This window comes from Mustela lutreola, chromosome 16 (assembly GCF_030435805.1).
Source record: "Mustela lutreola isolate mMusLut2 chromosome 16, mMusLut2.pri, whole genome shotgun sequence".
NCBI lineage: Eukaryota > Metazoa > Chordata > Mammalia > Carnivora > Mustelidae > Mustela > Mustela lutreola.
The window spans coordinates 45632943-45645069 of NC_081305.1; the positions used below are offsets into that span (position 1 = coordinate 45632943).

At 54.8% G+C, this 12127-nt stretch overlaps 1 protein-coding gene across 1 annotated transcript; it reads left to right on the forward strand.

Moving 5' to 3' along the window:
* The first annotated feature begins 2299 nt into the window (after window positions 1-2299).
* On the forward strand, window positions 2300-12065 carry DLL3 (delta like canonical Notch ligand 3). The gene is made up of 9 exons (XM_059152084.1): window positions 2300-3417; window positions 3550-3834; window positions 4659-4713; window positions 5754-5996; window positions 7743-7957; window positions 8193-8415; window positions 10587-11178; window positions 11414-11498; window positions 11855-12065. The coding sequence occupies exons 1-9, from the start codon at window positions 3349-3351 to the stop codon at window positions 11858-11860; spliced, it is 1773 nt and encodes a 590-aa protein (XP_059008067.1). The 5' UTR covers window positions 2300-3348; the 3' UTR covers window positions 11861-12065.
* The last annotated feature ends 62 nt before the right edge of the window (window positions 12066-12127 follow it).

The following is a 12127-nucleotide window of genomic DNA, read 5'->3' on the forward strand; positions in this document are numbered from 1 at the left end:
GCTGGCCCAGCCTCTCCTCCAGCCAGCACTTAGTGCGGGGACCAGTTAAATAGTTTAACTGGTGTTTGCGATGATAATGAAGATATACCTCTGTGGACCAGATTGAGTCTCTGGACTCGATACATTTTTTAAAGGCTCACAGAGAAGTGTTAAAATTTGCATACCTGCCCAGTCCCCAGGTGTACCGTCTATAACCTGGGCTAGGTCTCGGGGGTTTTGGTTTATGCATTCATAAGAGATTTGTAACAGTACCTCCCTCATTCATTGACTGACTCACCAGTATTTCCTAAGTGGTGACTCCCCAGCTTTGTTCTAGGCACTAGTCTGCATCAGTGAGCAAATTAGGTGAAAAGTCTCAGGGGAGACAATGGTCAGATATTTCTCAAAGTAAGAAATGCATAAAGAAAAATAAGGTATGGTAAGTAGGCAGTGGTTTGGGGGCTGGAGGTGCTGATTTAGACTGGAAGGAACGGTCAAGGAAGGTTTCTTGGAGGGGGTATCTGACAGATTACAAGGAAATAAGGAAAGCCATGGGGATCTCTGTATCTGGCGTGGTCACCTCAGGGCCTTTGCACTTGCTGTTTCCTCTGTCAGGAATATCTTCCCAGGATACATATCACTTCCCCTTCTCCCCACCCCCACCTTGCGTCTTTGCTCAGATGTCACCTCAGCATGGCCTGTGGGCGCTAAGATCAGCTTGTAAGGAAAAATCCTGAATAGCCAAAGAGACTCCTGAAAATATACTTCACACATAGATATGACAGAATTCACCTGAAACATCCTGTCTGGCACAAACCTTCAATAAAGCCTGGCTATTTTTATGATCTTTAAAAAGAGATATCTCGGACCTGGAATCTGTTACCTTCCCAAGTTACCATCCAGGGCAGGACTTTGCCTTCTTCCACAGCTGGTTCTAAAGACTGTCCAAATTGCATTTGAATGTTTCCTATGATGGGAAGCTCACTTCACCTCCCCCAGTACAGGGCCTAACTTGCCTCCCAGTTGGACCATGAGGTTTGGCTCTGCTTTGGGCTACAGAGCCAGTTTGAGTTGAAGGATATGGAGGGGGACCTCAAATGTCAGCCTTGGAGTCTTGGGAGTGTATTTTCCTTCTTTCCTTCCCTCCTCTTCCTGCCTCCCTCCCTCCCTCTCTTTTTGTCTCTCTGTCTCATTCTCTCTCTCTCTCTCTCTCTTTTTCTCTCTCCCTCCCTCCCTTCCTTTCTTCCCCATTCCCCGTGTGGAACCCATTGTGGGGCTTGAACTCAACCTGAGATCAAGACCTTGAAATCAAGACACTTAACCAACTGGGGCGGCCCTTGGAGTGTATTCTGAAGGCACTGCGGAGCTATGGAGGAGAGGGACAGGGTCAGATTTATGCTTAGATCCCATGGGCCAGAATGGTCTTGACTGGAGAGAAGAATCGGGGCTGTGGGACTCAGAGGAGGTGCCTGGCCACCTTAGGGAATGTTAGGGAAGTGCCTGCAGGAGGGGGAATCTGCTGAGAAGGGAATTCAATAGAGGAGGGAGTATAGAGGGAGACCTGTGTGAAGGAGCCTGGGCTGTCTGTGCTGTGACCATGGCCTTCCCCTACTCAAAAGCTTTCCATGACTCCACTCCTCAGGATTAAGAGGAAACTTTTTTTTAAAAGATTTTATTTTTGGGGTGCCTGGGTGGCTTGGTTGAGTGAGGGACCTGATTTGGCCTGGAGTCACAATACCAGGCTCCGAGCTCAGTGGGGAGTCTGCTGCTCCCTCTGCCTCTCCCCGCACTCGCTGGAGCTCTAAAATAAATATATCAATCTTTTTTTTTTTTTTTTTAAAAAAAAAAAGGAAAGATTGTATTTTTAAGTAATCTCTACACCCAGTGTGGGGCTTGAACTCACAACCCCAAGATCTAGAGCTGCCAGCTCCACTGCTGGAGCCAACCGGGTGCCCCTAAGAGGGAAAGTCTCTAACTGAACTCACTCCTTGATTAAAAATTGCCAAGCGCTTGTGTGTGCTGGGTTCTGCTGGCTGCACTTTCGTGATCATCCTGTCTTCTCCAAAAGAAAAATAAGTTTGTAAATCGAAGTTGTATTTCCCCCATAAGTATTAGGCTCTAAGTATTAAAATGTTTTCTTTGTGGGGTTAGGAAAAGGGGTTGGCATCACCTAAGGGCTTTACTCAGCACCTGGCACAGAGAGTTTGGGACTGGAGGCTGGAGCACCTGCTCTCATTGCTTTCCTTGGTGTGGCCCCGGGAATACTTTGGGGCTTCTGGAGGGCCCTGGGGGGTGCTTGGTCCCCCCATTGTGAGGGAGCGGGGCGGGGGGTGGCTGATCTGTGAAGACGGAATTTCCTGCCCATTTGCTCCTCACACCTTCCGGAGGCCAAATGGGCGGCCCAGCTGCGGCCCAAAGGGGGAGGGGCGCAGGCGTCCGGCAGATGGCGGCATTTACATACAGCTGGAGCCGCCTCGCAGGCGGGGGCTCCCCACCCGGCGTCTGGTGCATCCGTGATGCGGGGTTTGGAAGGGTGGCTTTGTCTTCGGGAGGGCAGCGCACACACCAAGCATGTACACACATACACACAGGTCCACAAAGAACCCGGGATCTTCATCGCCCGCACACATGGCTACGCCCTTGGGCTTCCCGACACCCAATCTCGTTCACACGTGGACGCTTGGTTATTCACAGCTGACACAGACCCTACCACACACGCACAGCCACCTAGAGGTACCTGCACAGACCTCAAAGTTAGAGGCTCACGTGACTCCACACAGTGGTCCAGGATCTCACCTTCATTCTTACACAGGCCCAGAGAAGCATCCACAACAGCCACACAGTCCCCAAAAGTCAGACAATCATGAAGTCACGTACATCTCTATTCTCCCATGCTGGTGCACACGCATACACACACACACAACCACAGAATCTTAGAATTACGTACAACCTCACAAATAGTCTTAACTGTATACACTTTTAGGCACACGTGGAGGCACGCGGTCTCAGCCAGGCACACAATCACAGAGTCACGTACAGCCTCCCGCCAGCAGCTCTTGCTCACACTGCATGCACGCACAGAATCTTAAAACCCTGTATAGCCTAATACACTGTCTTAAGCCCCTAACCCCACCCCACCCTGAGTCACACGCGGAGTCAGGCCCAAAGCACACGCAGGATGGCACACTCACTGCATAGCCGGTGCCCATACCGCAATCCACGGTTGCTCCGGCAAGCTCCCCTTCTCCTGCGACCTCCTCCCCTGGGGTCTCCCGGAGCCCGGCGGCTGCCTGAAGGGGCGGGGCCGTCCCCTCACATATAAGGCTCGGGAGCCCGCAGCTGCTGCTTCCAGCACCCCCCCGAAAGGCCATGGTCAGCCCGCAGATGCCCCAGCTCTTGCCCCGGACAGTGATCCTGGCGCTTATTTTCCTTCCCCAGGTCAGAGCGGGAGTGGAGAGGGAGAAATGGGAAGGGGTGCGACCCAAGAGGTCTTGGAGAGGAGGTGCGGGGGGGGGCGGAGAACGCCTGGGCTCCCACACCTCCTCACGCTGTGCCCCTTTCCGGCCCCAGGCACGGCCTGCAGGCGTCTTCGAGCTGCAGATCCACTCTTTCGGGCCGGGACCAGGACCGGGTGCCCCGCGGTCCCCCTGCATTGCGCAGGGCCCGTGTCGCCTCTTCTTTAGGGTCTGCCTGAAGCCAGGGGTCTCCGAGGAGGCCGCCGAGTCTCCGTGCGCCCTGGGCGCGGCGCTGACTGCGCGAGGACCGGTCTACACCCAACAGCAGCCCGAAGCGCTGGCGCCTGACCTGCCGCTGCCCGACGGCTTCATGCGCGTTCCCTTCCGGGAAGCCTGGCCGGTGAGAACCCGGTGCTTGGAGGCCCTACCCAAACTTCTATGGCCTTCTGCCCTCCAAGCCCCCAGCATTGCCCTCTGGGGGTCCCTCTGGGGACCCCAAATTCCCAGACAAGTAACTATAACCTAGAATCCCGCATTCTACTATATGGACTTCCCACAGGGCACCCCAAATTTATGAGTCCCACTTCCCCTTTGGGGATCCCAGATGTTCTGATACCCACCCTGCATGCTTGGGACCCCAAATTCCCAGAACCTCAATCTCACCCTCTGTAAATCCTAAATTCACAGGACGCTACCTCTGCTCCTTGGGGATTCCTAAACACTGGAATCCTTATCTTTATCTTCAGATCTCCCTGCACTTGGGGACCTTCCTCCACCTTGTTTTCGAAACCCGTCTCCTCTCACCTTATCCCTTCTCCTATCTTCCAGTTGGGGCCCGTATTCATGACTTTTACCTCCAAAATCCTATCTCCTAGCCTACAACCCCAAAAGTGGGCAGGTGAACGGACCGGTACTTGAAGTCTAGACCCCTGTCCTTCTGGGCAAGGTGGCTTTCCCTGTTCTAGCCTCAGTCTCCCCATTTGTAAAATGGGATCATCATGGTACCTCACAAGGGTCCCTCTTGAGGGGTTCAACCATCTATCTCCAGTCTAACGTTTACTCACAGGAAGTGCTCCATAAAGGAAGCCCAAACTGTCATTCCTTCCCTGGGCCAGCCCCTCTGGGAATTGTCCCTTGTCTGCCTGGTCCCTGGAAGGATCACCACCCCAAAAATCTGGCCTTCCACTGTCTTCATTCTTTCCTCTCCTTTCTCCTCCCAACCAGGGCACCTTCTCTCTCATCATCGAAACCTGGAGAGAGGAGTTAGAAGAGATTGGAGGTGAGTGTCTTCAGTCATCAGACTACAGTGCACAGTGTGGGGACTCCAGGGAGCTGGAGCCCCATGTATGATCCAGGAGAGTGACATGGGACTGTCTGTAGGGTGGGGCATTCCCAGGATCAACAGCCTGTGCTGTCCTCCCAGCTCTGAGTGCGGGGGCTGGGTGGCAGTAGTCCCAGGGCTCTTGGCAGGTCGGTGTAGAATTGTCCTGGTCCTGGACCCGGGAGTCTCCAGGGGCTGATACCAGGCAGAGGGCACTCTTAGCATCTTGGAATAAAAGCCCCCAGAGCAGGAGGATACAGGATGGCACAGTAATGCACCGTCACTGTGGGATTTTGATAAACCTGGCTACAAGCTCAGTCATGGTGTCCCTACAGAGGTCCCAGGAGCCCTATGGGATGTCACAGGTTGAGCAAAGGTTTCAGGGAGGGAGATGGGGTGATTTTATTCTTAATTTGAGGGGATTTTGGAGCCATGTAAGGTCTACAGTGTGTGTGTCTGGGGGGTTCTGAGCAGCATTTAGATATTGAAAGCTCCTGTGGCAATATGGGGGCGTTGTGACAGCTTTCTTGGGGGAGAAAATGCCACTCTCTCTCTGTATCCCAAGGCTTCAGGCAATGAGGGCAATTTACGGTCTAGTAATTGGGGTATCTGTCACCATTTCGATCTAGGAAGATTCTGAGGCACAGTTTTGGGGTGTCATGACCTCAGTTCAAAAGACCCGTGTTGCACCTTGGCCATATAGATATATCAGATGTCACAGGATGTTAGAGGTCTCCTTACTGATATGCAAAGATTCCTGGGCAAGATATGGGGGTGTTTCGGGTTCTTTGGGAGGACCGTTGTCATCGCAATGGTCCTAGGGTATTAATGGGATGACTACATCATTATGGGAGTTTGCAGCCATTCTCAGTGCTCGGAAAAGGGGTGTTTTGGCCTCGCTAAGAGCCGCAGGGAGAGTGCAAGCTCCATCTGTCTCGCCAGACAGAGTCCGTTTGCGGCCCGTCCCGCCCCAGCACCTCGCTCCCTTCTCCCCGCAGGGCCAGCCTGGAGCCTGCTGGCACGCGTGGCGGGTCGGCGCCGCCTGGCGGCCGGGGGCCCGTGGGCCCGGGACGTGCAGCGCGCAGGCGCCTGGGAGCTGCGCTTCTCCTACCGCGCGCGCTGCGAGCCGCCAGCCGTTGGGACCGCATGCGCGCGCCTCTGCCGTTCGCGCAGCGCCTCCTCGCGGTGCGGCTCGGGACTGCGCCCCTGCACGCCGGTCGAGGACGAGTGTGAGGCCACGCGTGAGTCCTGCGTTCCACCCCACTCCGTCCCCGGAACTTCCTTCCTTAGCTGCACTCACGGCCCCAAGGTTCCTTTTACAAGCCGGTTACCCTCCTCAGGGAACCGGGGGCTCGAGAGCTCTGCCGTGGTGCGGCAGACACACCCCTCTCCAGGAAACTAGGGAATGTTGTTGACTGTTGGCCAAGTATCCCAGGCCCCACTCCAGGCCCCCTCGTGGTCCTCAGCCCCCTCCCGTGATCCATCTACCACCCTCGGGGAAACTGAGGACCCTGGACTTCTCTCCAGTCCTGCCTGGGCACTCCAACCCCCTCCCCTCTTCCTAGCACTTTTTTCTTCCCGAATAGGAGCCCCACACCCATTTCCCATGTAAGCACTACCCACCTGCTTCCTCCTCGAACGCATGCGCACACCACTTTCCAGATGCTAGGACACTCAGCTCTTCCAATGCTGGGGCCCTTCCTACCCCCACCCAGGAGCTTTGGAAACTCCTTGCAGTTTCCCACAACCCGGTCACCAAGGGATACTTTATGCTCCCTCCCCGCAGCTGCAAAGGCCAGATATCATTGCTTTCTAAAGCTTGGATCCCTGACCTCCATTATGGGGACCCTCAGACTCCTCCCCTAACTTCTGAATCCCAGTGAACCCCTTAGGACTCCCAGGCTTACCCAGATTCTCCCAGACCTGCCCTAATTGAAGACCCTCCCATTTCGCTGGAAAGTCCAGGGGCCCCTCCCCAGCCCCAGGGGATCATTCTTATCTCTCCAGGTTCTGACCCTGCAGGCCCCACTCCATTCTCCTTCTTTTCTTTTTCTTTTTTTTTTAAATTTTAAGATTTTATTTATTTATTTGACAGAGATCACAAATAGGCAGAGAGGCAGGCTTCCTGCCGAGCAGAGAGCCCAATACAGGGCTTGATCCTAGGACCCTGGGATCATGACCTGAGCCGAAGGAAGAGGCTTTAACCCACTGAGCCACCCAGGCGCCCCCCCCCTTTTAAAATATTTTATTTATTTATTTGATAGAGATCATAAATAGGCAGAGAGGCAGGCAGAGAGAGTGTTTTTTTTTTTTTTTTTTTTAAGATTTTATTTATTTATTTTTTTGACAGAGGGAGACAGCTACAGAGGGAACACAAGCTGGGGGAGAGGGAGAGGGGAAAGCAGGCTTCCCGCCGAGCAGGGAGCCCCATGCAGGGCTCGACCCAGGATGCTGGGATCATGACTCTAGCCAACGCCTAATGACTGAGCCACCCAGGCACCCCTCCATTCTCCTTCTTCTTCTTCTTTTTTTTTTTTTTTTAAGATTTTATTTATTTATTTGACAGAGAGAAATCACAAGTAGATGGAGAGGCAGGCAGAGAGAGAGGGAAGCGGGCTCCCTGCCGAGCAGAGAGCCTGATGCGGGACTCGATTCCAGGACCCTGAGATCATGACCTGAGCTGAAGGCAGCGGCTTAACCCACTGTGCCACCCAGGCGCCCCTCCATTCTCCTTCTAAGAGCACAAGAGTCGGGAGCTCAATGGCCTGGGTTAACATCCTCCGTCTGCCACTTCTTATGTGTCTCTCGGGGCCTCAGTGCCCTTGTCTGGAAACTGGGGATCACAATACCCGCTAGCCCAGAGGGTTGTCTGTCACGAGGATGAGAAGGTGGTGCACAGAAAGCCCCCAGAAACTTCTCTGATTCCTGCCCTCCTGACCCGGCCCTCATCAACGTTACTCTTTCCTCTGCCTCTCCTTCCCCCATAGCAGCGTGTCGCCAGGGCTGCAGTCCAGACCACGGCTTCTGCGAGCAGCCCAACGAATGTCGATGCCTGGAGGGCTGGACTGGGCCCCTCTGCACCATCCCGGTCTCCAGCAGCTGCCTCACTCCCAGGGGCCCGTCTCCTGCCACCCCTGGATGCCTTGTACCCAGGCCTGCGCCCTGTGACGGGAACCCGTGCGCCAACGGGGGCAGCTGTAGCGTCAGTATCAGCCCCTCCCTCCTCATCCTCCGGGAGTTCCAAGCGCCCCCTATCTGCGGCTCCTTGAGATCACAGCCTGGGGAGGGCTGGGGGTGGGCGGGGAGCTGTCAGGGGAGGGCCCCTGAATACTGGGAGGTAGGACCCGGCAAGGAGCAGCCCTCCTTGGTTAAGACAGGAGGGGATTGGGATTTTGCTCCCGAGAGACCCGTTCTGAAGTCCTCTTGCCTCTGCGCAGGAGACCCCGGGATCCTTCGAATGTGCCTGTCCCCGAGGGTTCTACGGACTGCGGTGTGAGGTGAGCGGGGTGACATGTGCGGATGGACCCTGCTTCAATGGCGGCTTGTGTGTGGGAGGCGCAGACCCTAACTCTGCCTACATCTGCCACTGCCCGCCCGGGTTTCAAGGCTCCAACTGTGAGAAGAGAGTGGATCGCTGCAGCCTGAAGCCATGCCGGAACGGTGAGGTGGGGAGGCCAGGCAGGGAGGGGCCCTGCGTGGTCAGTGGGCAGCAGCGGGGCTTGGCTCAGACAGCCCTGGGTGGGAATCTTGGCTGAGCTTTCTCTACCCTCTGGCCTGGGGAAGTGAGCCTCCCCCACCCCCAATCTGTTTTATTTTTATTTATTTTTTTTAAAGATTTTATTTATTTATTTAAGAGGGAGCGCGCACAAGCAGAGGCAGGGGGAGAGGCAGAAAGAGAGGGAGAAGCAGATTCCCCACTGAGCGGGGAGCCCGATGTGAGACCCAGTTCCAGGACCCTGGGATCCTGACCTGAGCCAAAGGACGCTAACTGAGCCACCCGGGCAGTCCTGTCCAGCCTGCTTGTTCTGGGCAAGGTGGTATTCCCATACCAAAATATTTGAGTAAGGGGAGACTGGCTGGCTCAGTAGGTAGATTGTGAGACTCTTGATCTCGAAGCTGTACATTGAAGCCCCATGGTGGGTGTAGATATTACTTAAAAACACATATAATTGAGTATCGGCAGTGTTCCAGGTCCTGTTCTAGGCACTACGGTTACAGCAGGGAATGAAATAAAACAAACAAACAAAAAAACCCAAAACAAAACAAAAAAAAAAACCCCTGCCCTCATAGAGCTGACAGAACAGCCAATTAACAAGTAAGTAAATTATATAGGAAGTTAGATGGTGATAAAAACTAAGAAGAAAACAGTCACTGGGTGGCTCAGTAGGTCAAGCACAGGACTCTTGGCTTTGGCTCAGATCACGATCTTAGGGTCATGAAACAGAGCCTGTGTGAAGCCTGTGCTGAGTGTGGGGTCTGCTTGTCCCTCTCCCTTTGCTCCTCCCCCTGCTCACACTCATACTCACTTTCGAATAAATAAATACACAATATATTAAAAAAAAAAAAAAAAAAAAAAACCTAAGAAGAAAAATAAAGCCAGAAGGGGATGGGGAGTGTGTATGGGGTGGAGGGTTGACATTTTAGCAAAAGTGGTTAGGCAAAACCTTGCTGAAGGGTAGAGAAGGAGGGAGCCATGTGGGTTCTAGGGGGAAGAGTTATGTTCCAGGAAGCAGGAATAGCAAGTGCAAAGACCCTGAGGTCAGAACGTGCCTGACCTTTTGAGGATCACAGGGAAGCAGGTGTGGATCGAGCAGAGTGAGTGCAGGGAGAGTGGTGCGAGATGAGGGGAGGGAGGTGATCCAGACAGATCATGTAGGCCTTCCTGGGCCATGAGGAGGATTTTGGTTTTACCCTGAGGGAGATGGAGCCACAGGAATGAGCAGTGGAGAGATCTGATCTGATAACGGTGTTACAAAGTTACATAAGATTATGAGTAAAGGGCTCAGTGCATTCTTTTTAGATTTCATTTATTTGAGAGACACAGACTACTAGAGAGAGAGCAAGCACTAGGGGGAAGAGGGAGAGGGAGAAGCAGGCTCTCCGCTGAGCAGGGAGCCCCATTCGGGGCTCGATCCCAGGACCTTGGGATCATGACCTGAGCTGAAGGCAGCCACTTAACCGACTAAGCCACCCAGGCGCCCCATGCATTCTCATAATACTAATTCTCTCCAAAACAGAGTGTTCACTCTGGGTTGAGTGGTACTAGGGACACAGCAGTGACTAGGACAGCTCAGGGCCCCGCCCTCATGAGGGTACCATCTCGGGGTGGGGGAAGACACAGTTGTGCTTGGAGCCTGAAGTTGTCAGGGTTGTGATAGGGGAGCCCAGGGTTGGAATGGAGAGTCAGGGAAGGCTTCCTGGAGGAAGGGACATCTGAGCAGATACCAGGGAGCTCAGGGAGAGATAAGGTGAAAAGAATGGGAGTAAAGGAGGAAGGGAAAAGATAAAGGGTATCCCAGGCAGAAGCCCTGGGCAAAGGCCAACTGGTTCGAACATGTTTGGGACTGCTAACTATTGGAGTATGGCTGAAGCCGAGAGAAAAACGGCCATACAGAGCGCCCAGGAGGTGGACTGACTCAAACCAAGACTTCACTGGGGAGGAGAGGAAGAAGGCCTGTTTTCCAGGCCAACTCCCAGAGGCTGGCCCTAAGAGTTGGACAAAGACAGCGGGGACGCAGAAGGTGGGCAGGATTACAGCGCAGAGGAGTGGACGCACGGACAGGCTCGGGGATCCCCGTCGAGGCCGCGCCCCTGACACCCTTTCCCCACAGGCGGGCTCTGCCTGGACCTGGGCCACGCCCTGCGCTGCCGCTGCCGCGCGGGCTTCGCGGGGCCGCGCTGCGAGCACGACCTGGACGACTGCTCCGGCCGCGCCTGCGCCAACGGCGGCACGTGCCTAGAGGGCGGCGGCGCGCGGCGCTGCTCCTGCGCTCTGGGCTTCGGCGGCCGTGACTGCCGCGAACGCGCCGACCCGTGCGCCGCGCGCCCCTGCGCCCACGGCGGCCGTTGCTACGCCCACTTCTCTGGCCTTGTCTGCGCCTGCGCCCCCGGCTACATGGGCGCGCGCTGCGAGTTCCCGGTTCACCCCGACGGCGCGGACGATGGCGCACGGGTATTGCCCGCAGAGCTGCCGGGCCTGAAACAGGGGGACCCGCAGCGCTTTCTTTTGCCTCCGGCCTTGGGACTGCTGGTGGCCGCGGGCTTGGCCGGCGCGGCGCTCTTGCTGGTCCACGTGCGGCGCCGAGGCCCCGGCCAGGATACTGGGTCTCGCTTGCTGGCGGGAACCCCGGAGCCATCGATGCACGCGCTCCCAGATGCACTCAACAACAGAAGAACGCAGGAGGGTTCGGAGGATGGGCCAAGGTGAGGGGCCCCAGGCGTCTGGCTTCTCTCCTGGCTGCTTTCGTCAATCTCCATAGTGCAATTGACCCGATTCCCTGATAGACCTTACTGATTGGTCCCTTCCTCTTACCTGCTCCCCGCCTTTTCTGATTGGGTCGTTGACAGCTCCCCTAGTTGGCTTTGCGGTCTCTCCATGGTGGGTGGGGAAAACAAGATCGGAGAATTAGAGGGATCTGATCTTCTTTTCCTCCCACAGCCAGCCAGCGGATTGGAATCACCCTGAAGATGGAGACTCTCATGCGATTTACGTCATATCGGCTCCTTCCGTCTATGCCCGGGAGGTAGTTACCACCCCTCTACCTGCTCCCCACACATTGGGCATGCTGGGCGGAGGCAGCCCCTGCATTTCCTGTAGCCCTTTTTTTTTTTTTTTCTTTTCTGTAGCCCTCTTTTACTCTATCTGTAAAATGAGCGTAGGGTCTCTGGGAGGTCCTTAAGCCACATTTCACTTACGGCTTTTATTAGTTCTGTATTGCAGCCCTCTTGCTGTCGTTTGGAGCTATTTGCCAGACCATACGGCCCTCAAGAGGTCACTGTGGGGAGCCCCAGCAGAGCTTCCCTGTTTTCCACTCACTGGGGAGAGGGAGAGGAAGCGAGGGCAGCCCTGTCTAATGCCTCCTACTCTTTTAATTTCTAGGCCTGACCTGCCCCTTCTCCATCAGCGCCTGGAGACAGAACCTGGATATTTTTGTACTTACTTGGTGGTGCCCAATCTCTGCCTGAGACACTTTGGAGCTGGACGGCGTGGGTGGGAGAATTTTACCTTTGGGAGTTGTATATAATGCTTATTTAAATCCAATTTTCCCCCTCCTCTCTAGAGACGTCTATAAAGGCTCTTATTTTGATCAGCTTTGACTCATTGCCTAAGTGCTTTGTACTTAGTATTGGGACGGAGGGGAGAGCTACTATC